The sequence below is a fragment of the Hypomesus nipponensis genome, chromosome 27 (genome assembly GCF_054491055.1).
Source record: "Hypomesus nipponensis isolate SF chromosome 27, ASM5449105v1, whole genome shotgun sequence".
In the NCBI taxonomy this organism is placed as follows: Eukaryota; Metazoa; Chordata; class Actinopteri; order Osmeriformes; family Osmeridae; genus Hypomesus; species Hypomesus nipponensis.
In genome coordinates this window covers 11,028,087-11,048,949 of record NC_140387.1, presented here as the reverse complement: position 1 = coordinate 11,048,949, position 20,863 = coordinate 11,028,087, and the positions used below count along the sequence as shown (strand labels likewise).

Below are 20,863 nucleotides of genomic sequence, written 5' to 3'. Positions count from 1 at the left end.
TGCCACCACCATGTTTCACTGTAGACGCCATGCATTTTTCTTTGTATTCCTCACCTTTGCGACGCCATACAGTTTTGAATCCATCAGTTCCAAAAACATTCATCTTGGGTCTCATCACTCCAGAGTATTAGTCCCAGTAGTCTTCATCTTTCGAAAGATGAAGACTACTGGGACTCTATACTGCCCTGCGTTCATTGAGATATTGTTTAAAATGTTACTTTTCAATGGGGGTGTACTCATTTACGCTGAGCATTGTATTTGATAAATGTCTTACTGCACAAGTGGAGTACCTTCTTAACAACTTAAATCAAGGAAAACACAACTCACAAATGGACGAAGCCAACCACACTGACTAGACTTTTACTGTGAGATTTAGATCAACTACAAATTAAAACTCCCCATCCTAATTTCCTAATCTGAAAACTGTCTCTATTGCTGTAGGAACTCATTGAGTGTTTCAATAGCCATCCTGGACAGGAAAACAATTGTGAGAGAGCAAATACGGTAGCCTGTTATGCTTAGCTGTGTTTCCCACTCAAAGAGAGGAAAAGAGGAAGTTTAAAATGGATTGTTAATTGCAAAACAAGGGAGATAGAAATCGGTCTGCGGGAGCCACAAGTGGCTGCATCGTTACGTCTCAGACAGTGCAGATTGCTCACTTTGGTATCGGGGGGAAGTGGCATATTTAGACTTCCAACGCCTTAAAAAAAAAAAAATCCTCTCATTCAGTTGTTGTTTCCCATCGGGAGGCCCTCTGAAAAACTGTCATATTTCTCTCCTATAATTTCTCTCTATGTAGGCAGGGCCAGTGCGAGTACCTTCGCCGCCCTAGGCAAAATGTTTCAACAGCACCCCAAAACGCCGGCCCTGTATGTAAGGGTACTGCTACCATAGCCATGTCTTTCTCTATCTGTCTCTCTAACAGGCAATCTTTTAAGACTTTCCCCCTCTTCTTTTTACCCATGATGTATCCTTTCTTTCCCTCTTACCTTAAAAACTCCTGCTCTTATACCCACCTTATAACATACATCTGATATGCTTTTACAGTTACATAATCAAGCCCCCCATCCCTGAAATCCCATGTATCTCTTCCCAGTAGAGTCTCCCCTGCCTGCTATTAAGCTACCCGCCCCACACACACACGCCCACACACTAACCCTCCGGTAGCGCTTGCTAATCGCTTTTGTACTTTTTCTTCTACCCGTGGAGTAAAGGGACCCTGGGTTGGCGGAAGTGCTTAGGGAAGCCCTGTAATCACCGCTGTGTCGAGCTCCCACTGTTGCTCAATGCAGAGGGAGCACAGATGACAAAGCCCCCGTCAGACAGAAATGTGGTACTTCCCTGTGTTTCTACAGAGGGTGCAGCAGATAATAAACCACACTGGGGTCGCAATGGGATTTAGAGTTAACATTGTCCCTTACCTAGAGCGTCTTCAACGATGGTATGTCAACAACACAATTTGCTGGCAGCAGTCCAGTACAGCTTACAGTCAACACAGCATTGCCCATTCATAAACATAACCCACATTAACTCGATCAATAACCGATCTTTGGAAGCTATAATGACACAAATAGTGATTATAACCAATGAAGGCCAATGTTTGAAGAATGGTTCTGCAATTGTGACTACTAGTGCACAGTGTCCTTTATGCCGGCGGTGATTTAGATGTCAGTGAAACACACGAATACAGATTCCTTGAACTATGGATAGTGCACGTGATAAAATTGGTGACACACACACACAGATTTCTGGGATTATAGATAGTGCAGTGCCTGTGATGCAGCTGGTGATGACAGTTCTTCTCAGTGGTTTTGGTCCTATATTTCTCAGATCACCATTGCAATTCTCTGTCATCTCTTAAGTACTTGTTCAACCTCCACATCTATTCTAGTCAAATTGAAAATGCTGTGGTAGACTACATTTATGCAAATTAATATGTAGCCTTCATTTGTCTGCTGATTCCAACGTAATACATTGCTTATGTTATGTTGATCAAATTGTATATATTAGTTCTCTGTTAAATTGTCTTACCACCACAAGCATCTAAACATTTAGTTAATAACAGAAGTAATTACATTAACAATGGTTGAGCCAGTTGACATAATTGAAGGCCTAATTCACCATACATTGCTTGTACATTTGCAAAATGCAGGCTGTTTTGACATCAGTAAACACTAGGGGTGCAAAACCGAACTGCAAAAAAAAACCAAATTGTTCAACACACAACCCACGGTTTGGTTATTACATGTAAGCCTGGTTTTTCGAATGTACGAGAAAACACAACCTAACACCCTTTGTTCTTCCCCTTTCCCGTAACTTTTCTCGGAGAGTACCTGTCCAATGAACTGTCAGTATATCAATGACGAGTCACGTACTGGAAGGAACTGGGGAGAGGCAAGTCATATGAAGCTAGGGAAGATAAAAATGTGGAGAATGGAGATGGGATGTGGAGGCGAAAGGTTAGCTTTTGAGGACGTGCCATTGCTGCCGCCGTCAGTATTGCCAAAAAAGTAGTAATGCCAGGCAATACTTATTTTTTGCAGACCTTATGAGGTTTATTTAGTTTAGAAGACTTAAGTAAAGTGTAATGACAACCAAAGTTGATGTAGTGAGGAATCTGAATCTGCCGAAAATGTTTGGCAATACTACTTATACGCTGGTGATTGCACCTATGGAAGGGTGACCAGATTTGAGCTTGTGAAAAAGAGGACACTTCATTGCGGCGGTGGGGGGGAGCTAGTGTACTGCATGCCCCACCATTACCATCCAGGAGGATAATTATCGTGCATCTGGCAACACTGAGAAGGCAGTTGACCAGTGACAGTCTACTGTCAGAGTAGATGGACGTAAGGGAGAAACCCTTTCCAAAACTTGTACGGGCATAATAACTAATTTGTGAAAGACCCAGAGAAACACAAGTATCCAACAAGGGAAAATCCCCGACGATTTTGGTTTACCTGCAGGACGCATTTTTTAGGTCTCAAAAAGAGGACACATCCGGGTAAAAGAGGACTTCTGGTCAGCCTAACCTATGGGATGTACCATTTTCTTTTAAGTCACCTGTCAACCGAAAACCGCCAAACCGAAACCATGACCCATGAACTGCAATACAAACCGAACGTGGGCTTGTTGAATTGTTACACCCTAGTAAACACATTAATTTCAGTAACAAAATTCACTTATCTATACTAAAAAAACTTAATTTGTGTCATTTTATTGTGAATACCTTTGTTAATCATATTAGTTAGATTGCGTTATATTATAAAAAGGACACCTGATAATATTAACTTTGCAGAGTGCCCGGTTCTTGAGTCTCGCTGCAGACCAGAGGAGCAGTCAGAGTGAAAGGGCTGGGAGGTGAAGAGAGCAAGCCAAACTGGCGGCAAATAATGTTTTCATTATTTTTCATTATTTTATGTTGAAATGCTTATCCAAACAATGTCAATCGCGGCACTCCGTTGGGTTATAAAGAGGACACATGCAGAATATGAACTTTGCAGAGTGCCCAATTCTTGAGTTGATCGTGGGAAACTAAACCCATACTAGAGAGATTATCTACAGTTCTCCACTGGCGTAGTCTACAGTTTCACATTGCAAAGCCTTCAGAAACAGAAGCTGTATTTTGTCACCCTAATTACTCCATTGGCACATGCTGCAGTGGGTATTTGTTAGTGTTATACAAGATACACCCCAAGAGAGTAGTGTAACTGGGGACCCCCATTGATCTAAAGAGCAGAAGTAAAGGCCCTTCTGAAATACTACCCAGAGAGATCCAGCTGTGACCACATCACCAACTGGAGTTTATAACACTGCCAATACACTGTTACATTGGACTTCTATTGACCAACCATGACTTCCACCACTACTGGCCAGAGAAAGCACAGTAGGAGTGTTTTTAGGATTACAATGAGGATAAAAAATACTCCTTAATAAATACGTTGTGTAAATGTTATTACTTTCTCTGGCGCCAAAAGAATCAGAGATATAAAATGTCCTATTAAGTTTTTCCAATAGCTAAAGCTATAGTAGTTGGATGGAAATGCCTGACAGATTTTAATCCCATACATCTGTGTTGTGCTGAACAACTTTCCCATATGAATAAACATAGGAGTGCATCAAGATTCCGGGGTTGCACTTTCAATATGGGGGGTTTACTGAAAAATGATTACATGGTTCATTGTTCTGGTTTGTCACTAACACGCCTGATTATCAAGCTATGACAGTAACTTGTGTAGTAGATATAGGTTAACCATCATAACTAAAACTAATGGACAATATAGACTTATTAAATCCAATGGTAATCCTAAATGGCCACAAGTCTGACTCAAAACATCTGTTCAAATAAAGGCTCTGACTAGTCTGTCAAAAAATGGACTAGAAATAATAAAGCTATGACAGGACATTTAATAAAGGTATAATACTAGTCAAGCATCTGGTTTCCCCGCAAAGATATCATTAAAGCTTCAACTCCATAAGTCTCAGATTTCTCTGATGTCTGAATGATCCGTGCATTAAAAAGCCCTCTACAAAAATAAAGATTATGCATCGTAGGAGATCAATCATGGTTTTTACCTGAGGGTGCAATGGTAAAGCACAGCATGAGCAGGGAGAATAGTTTGTAGTAATTCTCCATCTTCAACTCTCCAATCAAGTTGCTTGTTTTCTATCCCGTCTAAGAGCTCAGGAGGGAGAAGTGCCGTTGTCCAGTGGCAGAGTTAAAGTGACTGTGGCAGTAGTTCTGCTCCAGAAGATTGATCACACAACACCAGCCTTGGGAGGTCAATGGTCAGCTGTAGGACAGAAGTATGGAAACAATGAAGGATCACAAGTGTGTGAATATGAGAGGGGGGGCTCTTATTGCTCGAGGTAACTTCTGGTGGGCTATTTAGATAAAGCATATTAAAATAATATAAAATACACTACCCTGCAATGAAACACATGGCCACTTGAGGTGGCAAACTTTGTCAAAACACTTCATAAAGCGAAGTTGTTCAAAAGCATGCATACAAATATGATTTATGTGGAAAACCTCAAAGCACTGAACTTGTATGTTTTGGTGTTTCCACAACAGTTGCCAGGAGACTGGTGTGCAATAAGGCGCACAGATTTGTGAGTTTATGGAGTGGTCAGTAACTCTGGGCTGGGTACGTAAGGAAATTGTGTGGCGTCGCTTTCTTTAAATAATATTACAATGTGAAGATCTGATAAGCAGGGGAGACTGCTCTTGTTCATATAGTTTAAGCCTGTATAAACGGTTGATGTTTTAGCACTACAAAACAAAAGAAGTTTCATCAACAGATTGTCAAATAATTATTTCCTAAAAACAATTTAAGTTTTATGTCTGTGTAGGCCTATGTTGCTGTTTCCCATTTGTTCTTTTTTTCTGTTAAACTCAACCAAAAATATATATAATATAAATGGCAATAGTTATACTTTCTATAAACTTTACTACACAGGATTAAAAATCTGAATCTACCATTTACTGTATTGACTAGGTATTGAAACTACACATTTGAAACAAACTTGACTTTTTGTACCTTTACAGCAGACTTTACGGACTACACAGTCACCCCTCGCATCTATAGGCTCCTGTACCGACTGACTAATAGCCATTAGCCTATCATATGTTGGCCTACCCCAAATATATACAATGTAACTCACATCTCAACGTAGAATGTCCCCTTTGATTATCATTTATAATCCACTAGGTCGAAACAACGGTCAATCCTGAGAACGGGTAAAAAACTTTATACAGTGTGTCCGTTGAGGTGGTGCGGCTATAGCCTTCTTTTGAACCACTCCCACTGACCGGAGAATGCTGACGAGCTTCACTCACGTCCAAACCACAAACAACACATCTGAAAATGGAGAAGCTTATATGTGCGGTCTTCGGGTATTCTGCACTTTTTTATTTGTCCAGTGACATTTACACAGACATTCATACTAAACATTTTGCATGGAGGAAGATTTAATCTGAACCTTATTTTGTTAAGATAGTGCAACTCCACGTTTGCCCTCTTGTATGTGCCACATGGGGGTAAATCAGAAACCAGGGTTTAAATACTGAATTAAACCACTCTGGATAGATTAACTCTGAGCTGTCAAACTCAGAGTGGTTTCAGAACGGGTGATAATTAGTTCTGTAAACTCCGAGTCTAATTAACCCTGAGGAAAGCTCGTGCAGACGCGCACAAGAATAAAACAAGCCCTCATCAATCGAACAGAGATAACACTATTCATCATTGCAACGGCAGAGAAAAAAGACTGAACCGCCCATTTTCCCCCAGTGGAATCGGTGACTGCCTAATACGAATCGATATTTAATTCCGTAGCAGCAGCAAGGTTGCAAAGATGATTAGGCTTGGCAGAAAATTGCAGTGTTATATAATTTCGGGAAAATAACGTTTTTATCATGTGTTCCACTTATTCAAAATGTTTGTGTGTGTGTGCGCGTATTTGTTTTTTTGTCTTCGACACCTAATATAAACATGAAACATGTTACATGAAACATGCTACATGAAACAACCTGCGAGAGTTCACATTCACAGTAAAATTCACAATTCGCATTAAACTCAAGTGTTAAAATCACAGTGTAAACTTTAACTTGCACGTAAGAGGCTGCGGTCATTACACATACATACTTCATTAGAGATAACCATGAGCGTTATCTCTACCTTGCGTAGACTACAAGTAGCTAGCTACTGTGGTGAACCTGGCTTGTTTTGCAGTGGTTTACACAGTCTCGCTAAACAGATGATTGGAGTGTTGTGATTGGCTCAAATAAAAACGCATTGCTATGTTTTACAACTGGAGGATTGATCAGAAGACTTGAAACCGTTTTGTCAGAATAAAAAATAAAAAACTATGCCTCTGACTGTTTTAAACCTACAACCCTTTGCTTACCAGCACAACATCTCAGCCAATTGAGCCATTCCCAGGGATGGATTACACAAAGTTCAATAACTGGATTAAAAAAAAGCTGTTTCTCCTATGGCGCGCATTGTCAGATTTGGTCCAAGTTCAAACAGCTGTAATTCAGTCATATTTTGACATATCAAGGTGAAACTTCGCATGGTACTTAAAAGGCATGTCACCTTAAAGCCTATTCGGTTTGAACCATCCTTCAAAAATACATTTGATTTAGTGACCCAAACATATTGAGGCAATGTGGACATTTACATAAATACACCCCTTTTGCCATTTTGTACTTGATTCAATTTTCTTATGTAAAAATTTAAAATACGCCAATGATACATATCTGTAAAACATTTCAAGTCAATTAGACCTTTGGTTCAAGAGACAAAGAATTTTGAATGTTTTCCAAAATTATCACTGTACAAGAAAATCCATCATGGCGGACCTTATGGGTCCTTGAGGCTTTTTTGTTCCTCATGAAAAATTAGACATGCACACCATGTTTCAGAATAATTGGAGCAATTCGGTAGAAAATGCCATCACTTGAAAATTTGACTTTTGGGCATGGCCTGTGGCGCCCCCTATGGTTCGATGTGGCCCATATTTGGTGTGGGGGTACCCACTTGAATGTAGTATTAATGTGCCAAATTAGAACATTTATGACCGGGGGCGTCGCTAGACCCTTTTTACTGGGGCACATGCCCAAGTCTAAATTTGCTGTGCCCCAGGAAAAACGTGTTTTATTAGTTAGTGCACTTGTTTAGATGGATAATCCTCGGAAAAGAAATGCATTAACCCAGTCAATGCTTGTAAAATCAACGCAGTTGAAAAACCGAAACTAATGCGTGCCTGCAGAATTCCATGTCCGCACGCTCCTCTGGTGCTTGCTATAATAGCCACTGCAGCGCACACACAAGTCCAAGTCAGAATTGAGGTAGGCTAAGAGAAATTATGAAATTAAAGAAAGTTTCTAAAGTTTCTACGATCATCTTATTTTGACTCAAACTTATAACAACATGAGTCCAATGTATTACATTACATGTAAAAAACAGTATTCAAGCTCAAGTTATTGCGGAATAATTTGGTGCGCACTCGCATTAACCATTGATGGCCCTACCAAAGCTGATCAAACTAATGCCCCTGAACTGTACATATAATGAGTTGGGGCCTGTGTCCCAGTAGTTTGATGTCTAGCAACGCGCCTGCCCTACAGCAAGTCAGATGGCTGAGCGGTTAGGGAATCGGGCTAGTAATCAGAATGTCACCCCTTTCATTTCTCTCACTTCATGGTATTTCTCTTTACCTCTACATTAGGTAAAACAGCATTCCACAGATGCAAGAAAATTCCCTGCGCTTTCAAAAGTGCTTACTTTTGAAAGTGACTCCTTTCTTGGCAGCCTGATTGACTTTCCAGTAGACATCCTTTCCCCGTCTACTCACTTTTCCTCTTCCTCATCTCTGAACTGAGTCATCAACAGAGAAGAGAATAGAGGATATTCCGGATACCTGTTGGAAAGTGTATGTGAGGCCATGTAGGGCCTGTGTGTGTGAGGTGCAGGAAACAACTTGGTTGATCAATGACGGTAAAATCAGACGGAAGGTTCCAAAAACTAGTAAGATGGATGTTTAAAGTGTCTTTACATCCTATTGTGTCTATAGATAGGCTTTCAAGCACTCTGATCCTGTTTTTATTTTTGTTAAAGATTGTCTTTCTCCCCTTTTAAAGTAAAAAGCACATGACAGCCCATCTGGAGTTTGCCAAAAGGCATCTGAAGGACTCTCAGACCATGACAAAATTATCTGTTCTGATTAAACAAAGATCGAACAATTTTGGCCTGAATGCCAAGTGTCATGTCTGAAAGAAACCAGGCATCGCTAATCACCTGGCCAATATCATCCTGACAGTGAAGCATGATGATGGCAGCATCATGCTGTGGGGATGTTTATCAGCGGCAAGAACTGGGACACTAGTTAGGGTCGAGGGAAATAAATGCAGCAATGGACAGACACATCTTTGATGAAAACCTGCTCCAGAGCGCTCTGAACCTCAGACTGGAGGGAAGGTTCATCTTCAGGACAACTACCCTAAGCACGCAGCCAACATAACAAAGGAGTGGCTTCGGGACAACTCTGTGAATATCTTTGAGTGGACCAGCCAGAGCCCAGACCTGAACCTGATTGAACATCTCTGGAGAGATCTGAAAATGGCTGTGTAACAACACTCCCCATCCATTCTGATCGAGCTTGAGAGGTCCTGCAAAAAAGAATGGGAGAAACTGCCCAAAAATAGGTATGCCAAGCCATTATGTGTAGAATTTTGAAAAAAAGAATTTGCATCAATTTAGGAATAAGGCTGTAACTTAACAAGAGTGATGCACTGTGAATACCTAATTTAAGTTGGATTTAAGGCATAGCTGTTCCTATATGACCTGTAGGGGTTTAGATAGCTGAGCGGTTAAGGAATCTGGCTAATAATCAGAAGGTTGCCGGTTCGACTCCCTGTTGCAAAATTATGTTGTGTCTTTTGGCAAGGCACTTCACCCTACTTGCCCCGGGGGAATGTCCCTGTACAGTTGCCCTGGATAAGAGCGTCTGCTAAATTACTAAATGTAAATGTATGACTTTTCTTTCAAACCAAGAAGACACAGCAGTTTGTTGCTTTCTTTGTCATGAGATGTACACATATATATAAAAACACCAAAAAGTTCACCCAGTCATTGTTTTTAGTTGTTTTTTACTTAAGGGCATCAATAGCTTTTGCAACATGACCAAAAACTTCATCCACTGGCAACTCAGAATCAATCTGGAGAGAGAGGAACAAGAAACATTTTAGAAATACCAGAGAATGTCTAATATAGGGAGAACTGCCACTCTCGAAACTTCCGGGTTCTGAACTGGTTTCAGTTCCACTCAAGTTCCATATGAAGGCGCTAACGGTCGAGTGCAGAATGAATGGAGGTCTATGGAGCTATACCCCTCAAAATCCACTTTTCTCAGGATATAATTGTTTGTCTAGTAATTTGAATTCTGACATTTTTTTAAAGTCACCTTTCTGTTCTAAAAAGCCTTTGAAAATGTAATTGACATCATACACATCGTAAGACCAGAGCTATTGCTTGACGGCTAGCTCTGGTTACTTCCACTTTTCTCTTGAGGCATCGACAACACAGCTGACAGGTTCTCCCTGTCAATACGCATGCTAGAAAGAGTTTTGGCTTGCTTTGTTGCTTTGTTGTTGCTAATGTTGCTAATGCTCTGACATTCTGGTTCTGCTTCGGATGCCATCAAGCGGGATCTCTGGTTGTAGTCAGTCCTTCACTAACCAATCAGCATTCGTTAGCAGAATGCTGGTGTAACGGAGTTGAAAAATCAGTTTAACATTATGATGAGTTTTGCCATAATTATAGAGTTGTATGTACTGTAGCCGTAGTTAGACAGAAGAAGGTTGCCTGTCAATGGTAGGTCTACTGTGCAAAATGAACCTCATACTTTGATAGATTATAGATTGATAAATGTAATGAATGTCGACAGCTTCGACATATTACATGTATTTATGTGATTAGTATGATTGTGTTGTTTGTAAATCAGTTTTGTCAATGTGCCTAAAGTGTTTGTGTATACCACAAGGTTCATCATTATACGTTGTGATTAGCTAGCTAGTTAGACGGGAATTTCCCATTCCTGACATTCTGTTAGCTAGCTAACCGTGCTGCCATACTGAACCTGATGTATTTTGTCATTTTATTTACTTGTGCAGATTCTGCGTATACCAATTGTTTATGGTGTGCATGAACAGGTATGTTGCTCCAATAGTTTGTTATATGTGTGAAATATGTGCACTGTTGTTTAAATTGTTTGTGCAGTGTTTTATTTGTAGACTATATGTGATTAATGTGTTGTATGAAATGAGACAGAAGAAGGTTGCCTGTCAATGATGCTGCGTATACCAATTGTTTATGGTTGTGCATGAACAGATGCTGCGTATACCCATTGTTTATGGTTGTGCATGAACAGGAATTAAACAAGCATCTTTGTCAAGAGTGTTCGTCAGTCCCCTGTTTGACCACCGTCACACTACCGTGTTATGGGCAACAACGACTTACCCTGTAAGAAATCGAAAGGACATAAGTACTTCTTCATTCAATTTTTGACTTGTAATCTATGTTGAACATGCAAAACTACAACCTAATCTGAGATTTCTCAACGACAATCAGGCGAAAGAGACAAATGTAGCCGTTTAAATCCATATACTCCCATTCATTTTGCACTAGACCGCGATCACTCCCAGTGGAACTCTGGTGAAACTGCAACAAAATGAAGTACAATGGGGCTTAATAGGGAGTGGCAAGGCTCTCCTTAAACAGGCTCTGGAAATACTTTGTCGTTATGTTTGTCCTAATGATCTTTTGCACGGGTCCCACCTTCCTGACAATGCCACGGCTCTCGTAGAAGGCAATGACTGGCTCAGTGGCTTTGTAGTATAGGTCCAGGCGCTTCTTAATGGTCTCCTCGTTGTCATCAGCACGGCCGCTGGTCTCGCCACGCTTCATCAACCTCTTTACCATGGTCTCAGCCTTGGCATCAATGTACAGCAGCAGACAGGGAGCGCCGATCTGGGTAAAATACAGAAGAACAAAAGTAGTACAGGTGCAAGGTACAATACTTTGATACAGCACAAATCCTCCTTTCCGCCTACCTTTTTCTCAAACTCTTCTCCTTGTTTGACCTCACGGGGATAGCCGTCAATAAGGAAGCCCTTAGACACATCAGCCTTGGCTATCATGGCATCCTTGATCATGTCTAAGACTGTGTCCTACAAGGAGATGAAACTATTTAAAACCAACTTTCTTTTTTTTGCAAATCACAACTGAAAATATATTTTTACAAATCACAACTTAAAAATGTGCATATATTTTTCAATATGAAATACCAGTTTGAAAAAAAATTAGTATGATAACAAATAACTTATCACAGTACAGGAATAAGTACAGGAATGTTTCAATTACATACGTTGATGATTTAACAAGTTTCTGATAAATCATACATTAACAAGTGGAACAGTAACAGCATGGATATTTGCCATATAATCCGAGAGCTTATGGAGCTATCCCCATCTCCTGGCGGAACTCACTAGGGGTACAAGCTCTCCTTTCTGCATAATGGCCTGTAGCTGCTTGCCCCTTTCGGAGCCAGAAGACACCTCAGCGCGCAACAGGTCCCCAGAAGACAGGTGGGTGTAGCCGTACTTTGCCACCACCTTCTCACACTGGGTGCCCTTACCAGAGCCAGGCCCACCTGTGAAGAACACACACGTGTGTTTGTGTCAGTTTTGTGGAAACTGCGTGCTTGTATCCTATTTTAACAACGGTGCTACCTCGGTGCCCTAGTGAGATCGAATCCCACTTCATGCGAGCTTGCAAATGTTTAATTTTGTCTCCATTTATTTTGTCGTGAATGGTAATGTAGAGCGCACGTAGCCTATACTTTCATATTCGCCGCAGCAAATATGACATCCGACTTGAAAATCGCCGATAATATGTTTGTTTGTGAATTTGTGACGATTCTGGTAATAGAGGCAGACTGATAGGTGCACGCACAGCCGGGGGACCAGTTAGTTTGAAAACCAGTTGGGACACAACACCGGCTCATTCGCGACCCATCACTATTGCCTACATCTGCAGTAGCTAGCTAGTCCAGAGAATGTCTCATAAATAATAAATACTTTATCCACTAGCTCTGGCTAGTCCGACTCTGGCAAGTTAGCAACAACGGTGGTACAGAAAATACGTAGACAAACTCAGCAATCAAGCAAAAGCCCCACTCAAAAAAAAAATATGTAACATACAGAGGTCTTCAACCCTGTCCTCAGGGACCCCCTGTCCTGCACGTTTTAGATGTTTCCCTGCTCCAGCACACCTGATTCAAATGAATGGGTCTTTATCTAGTTAGGCAGAAGCCGTTAACGACCATTCATTTGAATAAGGTGTGTTGGAGCAGGGAAACATCTAAAACATGCAGGACAGGGGGTCCCTGAAGACCAGGGTTGAAGACCTCTGGTATATTATTTCAGTGCTTTTTCACATGCAAAGTTATTTAAATATGAAGCTGTTAACAATAATACTGTTGGCTCTAGCTGGTTGTAGAAACTGACGAACACTAATGATAGCTAGCTCTACAGTAGCAGCACAATGCAGTACAGTTGGCTATGTTGTACCCTGCTTCCGTTTATGACTTAATAGTTTACTCACCCACCACAAAGATAATCTTGGCATCCTTTATTTTGTCTGGGCGGAACATGGGGATGAAACAGAACAAAGTCTATAAGTCTTTAAAAACGATATTATTAATCTACACACTTTTTTGTAAAAAAAAAAAAATGAAAAAATATAACTGCAAGCAGTAATGGCGGATTCCTCCAAACACTGCGAACCATTGAAAAATGTTTATTCTTGACAAATTGTAACTGTATAGAAAAATGTATGCTGCAGAATTACCAATGGCATACCAAATCTGAAATGCAATACCATCAAGATCCACAAGGGCCTTTATTTCAAGCCAGTAAGTGTAGGAAGGGGGCTTGGTGAGCTTATCCATTCCAGAAAGCCTTGTATCTTTATGCATTAAGGCGTGGCCTCTAGCGCCACCTATGGGTAATGGTGGGCCATTTGTGGTGTGGTAGTTACTCTTGGCCTATACTATTAATGTTTCAGGATTTTAAAAACTTTTTACCATTGCATATAAAATCGGAAATGCAATACCAACAGGATCCACATGGGCTTTGGGTAAAGTGTGGTAGTTACTCTTGGCCTGTACTGTCAATGTGTCAGGATTTGGAGACCTTTTTACTATTGCATACAAAGTAGGAAATGCAATGACACCAAGGTCCTCAAGGGCCTATGCTGATATTCAAGGAATGAGTGGGGGCTTGGTCAGCCCACACAGTCCTGATATGTTGCGTGTGTGTCTTGCCAAGCCCGCGCGTGTCAAGGGAAGAATGAGTGTGTGAGAATTTGGAGCATGCGCGAGGAGGAGCAGGGGACACATTTCATTGTAAATTTCCCTAGAAATTAGCCAAGCATGCATGTTTCAAAGATTCACCAAAAATCGACCTTTCATCTTAGAGTCAACTTTTTCTCAGATTTGTGTACTAAACATTCTCAAGAGTCTTCATATGAACTTGTTTGACTGGCTTACGTGTAAAGCATTGCGAACCATTGAAAAATGTATATTCTTGACAAATTGTAACTGTATAGAAAAATCAATGCTGCAGAATTTCCAATGGGATACCAAATCTGAAATGCAATAACATCAAGATCCACAAGGGCCTTTATTTCAAGCCAAGAAGTGAAGTGCTTTAATCTTCACAAGAAGTGAAGTGCTTTGTGCTTTAAGGCGTGGCCTGTAGCGACACCTATTGGTAATGGTGGGCCATTTGTGGTGTGGTAGTTACTCTTGGCCTATACTATCAATGTTTCAGGATGTTTTTAACTTTTTACCATTGCATACAAAATCGGAAAAATATACCAACAATATCCACATGGGCTTTTGTTAAAGTGTTGTTGTTACTGTTGGCCTTTACTATCAATGTTTCAGGATTTGGAGAACTTTTTACCATGGCAAACAAAATCTGAAATGCAATACCATCAAGATCCACAAGGCCTTTGCAAAAGACCAAGGAATGAGTGGGGGCTTGGTAAGCCCACACTCTCCTGAAATGTTGCGTGTGCGTCTTGCCAAGCCCGCGCGTGTGTCAAGGGAAGACCTATGGGTAATAGTGGGTCATTTGTGGTGTGGTAGTTACTCTTGGTCTATACTATCAATGTTTCAGGATTTTTATAACCTTTTACCATTGTATACAAAATCGGAAAAGCAATACCAACAAGATCCACATGGGCTTTTTGTTAAACTGTTTCTTTGCCTATACTATCTATGTTTCAGGATTTTGAGACCTTTTTACCATTGCATACAAAATCGAAAATGCAATACCATCAAGATCCACATGGGCCTTTTTTCAAGCCAATACGTGAAGGGAGGGGGCTTGGTGAACCTATCCATTCCAGAAAGCCTTGTATCTTTGTGCTTTTGGGCGTGGCCTATAGCGCCACCTATGGGTAATGGTGGGCCATTTGAGGTGTGGTATTTACTCTTGGTCTATACTATCAATGTTTCAGGATTTGAGACCTTTTTACCATTGCATACAAAATCGGAAATGCAATACCATCAAGAGCCACATGGGCCTTTGCTAAAGACCAAGGAATGAGTGGGGGCTTGGTCAGCCCACACTCTCCTGAAATGTTGCGTGTGCGTCTTGGCCGCGCGTGTGTCAAGGGAAGGCTGAGTGTGTGTGAGATTTTGGAGCACGCGCGGGGAGGAGCAGGGGAGACATTCATTGGAAATTTGCCTAGAAATTAGCCAAGCAAGCATGTTTCAAATATTCACCAAAAATCGACCTTTCATCTTACAGTCAACTTTTTCACAGATTTGTGTTATGAACATTCTCAAGAGTCTTCATATGAACTTGTGATTGAATCAGAGTATCAGTTTTTGACTGGCTGATGTGCAAAGCATTATTTTAGCGTTAGCGATAAGTTCAATTTGATTTATATCAATCATTTTTAGAGATATGAATTTGCCTTTGCACATGGTAATATGTTGTAGTGTCTTCCTCCGATCTACCAAGTTTAGTGTTGATATCTCAAAGATTTGCTGAGACATGACTTCACATCCTGTTTGGCGGCTTTTCTGATGAATTTGATTGGCTGTACCGGACAGACGGTTATGAGGATCAAAATTCCTTTGATAACTTTTGTGAGGCTTGGTTTGAAGATCATCTCTGGTGATTTTGAAGAATATATGACAAAAATTGTAGGAGGAGTAGGCTTTCAAAGGTTTTTGATAAAACCGGAAATGGCGGGAAATCTATATAACCGGAAATTAACGCCATGGTGTGCGTTGAACTCGGCTTGATCCAGGGAATCCAATGGTACCTCATTTTTGAAAATGAGTCATACGGTTCAAAAGTTGCGTGTGTAAACACAAGTCCAACTTTGACCCATTGGTGGCGCTAGAGTGGTCTAATGGGAGACATGAAACTTGGTGTAGGTATAGAAGAAACTGTCCTTAATGAGTGTGCCAAATTTCACAAAAAGTTGTCGATGGGGTCTAGGGGCTGCCATTGACTCCCATGGTACAAGAATTACAAATAATAAAACCACCAATAACAATAGGTTTCCTCCTTACGGAGGAATCCTAAAAAAAAGAAGAAGAAGAAATCACAAACCAACAGAACTGTGAGTTTTTGTGAGAAGGGTCCATGTCTCGGTAGAATTACTGCAACCCATTGTTGACAGATTGGGGAACAGATTGACTGCCCTGCACTTGAAGTGCAGTTAAGTAGCCTATCACTCTGCACACTTTTGTATTGTTATCATGGTAACTATTGTCAGGCGCATCACGATGTGACCACACCTCATGTCATGAATCATGTGCTAAGTAAGGGATAATGCCTGTTATTACACGGCTGTTCTCCCAGGGGTGTAGCTTCGCTCTGAAGGGGCTTATTTTCCGATAAGGGCCTTATTCCGCTTTTACCATGGTCACTTGCTAAGTTTTTTTCCTTTCCTTTGGCTGAGCTATTAGCCTCGTCGGTTAAGCTACTGGCTGAAGTAGATTGACGAGCGAGGTGAATAGCGAATGGAATGTGAGATGAGCGGTTATGTGACACTGACACGGTAAATTTAGAAAGTGGATTCTCCAAATAAGTTAAAAGAAATGTTGAAGTCACTCGTTGGAAAAAGATATTAGCCTGTTAAATTGTTTCAATAAATTGTAAACGGACTGTATCCCTGGCTGTTGCTATGGTTACTTATTTAGACACATGTAGCCAGCGCAACAATTTAAAACGGGGAACAGACAGTTTTACTGGAACTACTTAGTAGGTGTAGGCCTACATTATCACATGATATAGTATTTACCCAGACCATGGTATAACACTTACTAACTTTAGCTCACAGAGGATGACTTTTGACAAATTATACTTAAGGTACATTCTGTAGCAGTTATGGGGCGATTTTGTTTACAATTATTCTACACATGGATATGATGTGAATCACTGGGGAATACAGCAGTACATTATATAAGAATATTCTAAATGGTTTCCTCTGAATCTGTAAGGTGAAATTGAATCTCCCAAACAAAAATAAATGAAAGGGTAGCTAAACAATTCAGATAATTTAGACATCCAAAGCTCTGACTCTAGAGTCTGACTAGAGTCTAAATTTGAGAAATAAGTTACATTTTCAGACATTTCTGTATGTATTTTTTGTTGTTGCAGTGTAGTCATTTGTTGAGTATGTTGGTTTTCTTTGCCAGATTGCTGCAGTGTAACCTATCATCCACAAGAGTGTGCAATTGCCCTAGCTAAACAGATGCAAAGCTTTAAAGAAATGCAAACTGATGTACGCTTGACAAAATTGAGGAAATGTGAAAATAGTCCCAACTCAGTATATTCAATTAAGTATAATTATGAATATTTTAAATTATGTTGTTACCTGCCATGTTGAAGAGATTTCTTTGAACTGGAAATGAGAAAAAAAGAAAAAATTAGCCCTGCAGATGGCTACTTCGTTCAAACTTATTCCCTTGCACAAGGTTGTTAGTGTATGCTTATTGTCTGACCACAAGAGTGCTTTGCTACAGCATGCTGAACATTCACCAATAGCTCACTCTTTGGAGAGATGAAATTTGCCTTCTGTGACCCCTTTCAGAATAAGTGACAACTTTCAATCTTATCATAATGGTCCGTCTTTGTATGTTGTTTGGTATCACATATTCTAATATCCTGTTTGAGCAACAATGTATACCCTAGTAAGTAGCATTAAACTGCTAAAGGAAAGAAACTGTCCTACAAATATCAGACTCATGCATGGGACAGTCTGTGGTCAAAATGGACTCAAGTGCACATAGTATATAAAGTATTATAGCACATAGAGTATAAATATTGAAAAATAAGCAAACATGCCCTTCTTTTGTCTCTGTGTTAGGAAGCTCTCTCTTCAGGTTTTTTTAAGAGTTAGGGGAGGGGAGAAGAAGGAGGGAGGGCCATTCCTGGGTGTGTCAGGATGTCATGTGTAAACAGATCTCTCAGGTCAAGTGCAAGTTTCATGTGACCAGGGTAGCCTAGACTGCGTGTTTGTTCAGAATGTGTCTATGTACTGTAACAGCCGGTGTGACAGGTGGAAAGAGACAAAACTGGTCTTGGACTGGATTTGCATATAGTAGTAAAATGTGTTGTAGTGGTACTACTAAAGCTGAGCTACTTCTATCTAATTCATTCCTATTCTGTACCTTCAGATATGTACAAGTTATAATTATTGTGATAACAGAAGTTGATTTTGAACCACAGCATGTCTGGGGTCAGAAAAGTTGACCGTACATGTGTTATTCAAGGCTTTTTGTAAAAGGATTCCTTTGCTACTGGGCTGGTACACAATGTCCTGGATTTGAACACAAACATAGACACACACATCAACCCACACACATACAGTCTGGTAGATCAATGCCATGGATGTTTGGTAAAATAAAATGTAACCTGCTCTCCTGTAACCTGCTCTTTTGAACCTTTGCCTGGTTTCAGCCTTACAGGGTAACATGTACAGTTGGGAGGCTGTATAACCTTTGCAAATGTCAACCTGAGTCAGCACTGTTCCCCTTTGGGACTTCCAATGCCAAGTATGGTCCCCACAGCAGACAGAATCACAGGTCTCCTCCTACCATAACTCCTCCTGCCTCCTGTATGCCATATATGATTTGGGTGTAATAGGTAGGGTTACAACCTGGCTACTACCTTTTCCAGTTGAAGTTTCAGTGTGTGTGTGTGACAGATGTAACCTGTGAAGTTATGTGTGGATAGAAATATATTGTATGTTAAAAGCCATTACTATAGTATAGTATAGTATAATCTTAATATACAGAAAAACTGATTAATAAATGCTTGCTTGATCCTGTACTGTATGAATAATAATAATGTGGTTAACTGGCATTATAGCCATTTAATACATAAATGTAATACGATTTTTAACCTTTTTTTAACCAGGTATGTCACATTGAGATTAAAAATCTATTTTTTTGAGACCCAATTGTAATGCAGAATGGGTTCTTTATCAATGCTACACCACGTATCTGCGTAAATCTGTAGAGATTGGCTTCAATACAATAGACTGTTGTGGGATGTCATTTTTCGTGTTCTATAATAATGCATGGATCATAATATAAAATATAAATATTGCTCCAATTGCAATCCTTTGTGCACTCTCATATTAATTAAATCGATGTGACAAAAACCTTTCACACACTCTCACCATCCAATCCAACTTCTATTATGCGCATGCCTAACATATAAGTTCTCTAACCTTAAATCCTGACCTAAGAAGTTAAGATAAATTCAAGTTGTATTATCGATGTCAGTGGCCATACAGTCCTGATATATAAAGCCCCTGTTTCTCTTCGCAGCTGTCAAAAGCACATGTAGTGTCTAGCCTGAACTTGGTTTAAACCCTGGAAATTCCATGGAAGTGACAACAGTTAATGCCATTCACAAGAATGGTACTAAGCCATAAGCATTTAATCCATCATTGCAACTGAACTCTCCCTATTCTCTCCCTGTGGTGCAAAGCAGGTTACTGAGTTTGTTGTTTGTCTGTAGTGTAATGCACCTTTAATTTGAGTGCATACCCCTTTTAGGCAAGGCAGGACACCTCTCTGACGTCAGTGCTGTTTAGTTTAGATATGTCATGGTGTGTGTCTAGATATGCATGGTGTGTATCTGTATGTGTGTTGGTTAGAGGGATAATGGTGGCTGTTGTTGTTGTGGCTTCGGTGATTTTGGTGTGCGCCACTAACTGTCGCAGATGTGTAAATGCACAGTGCTAAGAAAATGCATGACACACGACATGATGAAGCAATGAAACTCTGGCTCTGGATAGGTTATGTTTGTCTGACTTGCATGTTAGCACAGCTTGCTTAGAACCCCACTAACCCATGTAATTATTCAGATTATTAGAGTATATCTCTGGAAAGCAATATTAGCAGGAGAAAATAAAATGCATAACATAATAATTATTTCAGAGACTGATTGCTTAATAATGTTTGTCTGGCAAAACACAGTCTCATTAAGATATCTAACTTCAGATTTGCTCCTCATGTTCACCAAGCATTTGACTCGCCTGACTAATGTCCTCACTGACCAATCCAACCACTAAATGCTTTGCAGCACAGAAACACTTACTGGGATACAATGAGGCTCTCTCTCTCAGTGTGTAAGCAGTCTTTTCCACTCAAACACATAACCATTTTTCTCTCTTTATCTCCTGTATCCCCTCTGGAACAATAACCCCAGTTGTTTCCGCCACTGCTTCCTGACTTCTTCATGTATGGTGCTATTGTATGCATGTGTATCTTCTGTACCAACCTCTTGACGCGTTGCGTGGCTCTATTCCAGTGCTTGGGGATCTGCTGCTCTGTCTGTGTCCTCTGTCCCTGCTACGCGGCGGCCCTCCCTTCCCCTCCTGCTTTTTATAGCTCAGTTGAATCCTGCTCAGACCGCACAGCATTATGGGTAGGAGGGAGAGAGACAGAGGAGGAGGGAGTGAAGGGATTAAATAGGGACGGAGAGAGATGGGGAGTGTGAGGGAATGTGTGTGTTTGTGAATGAAAAAGTGTGTTAAAATTTTTACTTGACAAACTAGGCTCAAGTAGACTGTCAAAGATAAAATACAGAAAAAAATAAAAATGAATTGTGATGTTAATAAGTAAATCATAATATAATAAATATAGCTGCAAGCGGAAATGGTGGATTCCTCTTCAGAATTATGAATATATTTTAGCAAATTATAAAAACATTGACACGACAGAGCGTTAGGGTTATCCCCTCCTGGGGGGTATTCCACAA

The 20,863-nt window shown here is 40.4% G+C and overlaps 2 protein-coding genes across 3 annotated transcripts in view; both read right to left on the bottom strand.

The window, feature by feature from the left end:
* The window catches only part of eng (endoglin), a 100,612-nt gene extending 94,798 nt beyond the window's left edge, over positions 1–5,814 (bottom strand). Inside the window, exons 1-2 of one of the 2 annotated variants that reach the window (XM_084694125.1) lie at positions 5,662–5,814; positions 4,573–4,790 (exon numbers count right to left, since the gene is read on the bottom strand). In XM_084694125.1, the coding sequence (XP_084550251.1) occupies positions 4,573–4,633 (61 nt within the window). In that variant the 5' untranslated portion in view covers positions 4,634–4,790; positions 5,662–5,814. The remainder of the gene's footprint in view (positions 1–4,572; positions 4,791–5,661) is intronic. The other variant, XM_084694124.1, reaches the window with a different exon arrangement.
* A 3,818-nt stretch (positions 5,815–9,632) lies between these two features.
* Positions 9,633–20,540, bottom strand: ak1 (adenylate kinase 1). The gene is made up of 7 exons (XM_084694126.1): positions 20,384–20,540; positions 17,466–17,492; positions 13,164–13,199; positions 12,047–12,210; positions 11,612–11,728; positions 11,337–11,528; positions 9,633–9,718 (listed from the first exon to the last, which is right to left on the bottom strand). The coding sequence occupies exons 1-7, from the start codon at positions 20,523–20,525 to the stop codon at positions 9,650–9,652; spliced, it is 747 nt and encodes a 248-aa protein (XP_084550252.1). The 5' UTR covers positions 20,526–20,540; the 3' UTR covers positions 9,633–9,649.
* Positions 20,541–20,863: the final 323 nt, after the last annotated feature.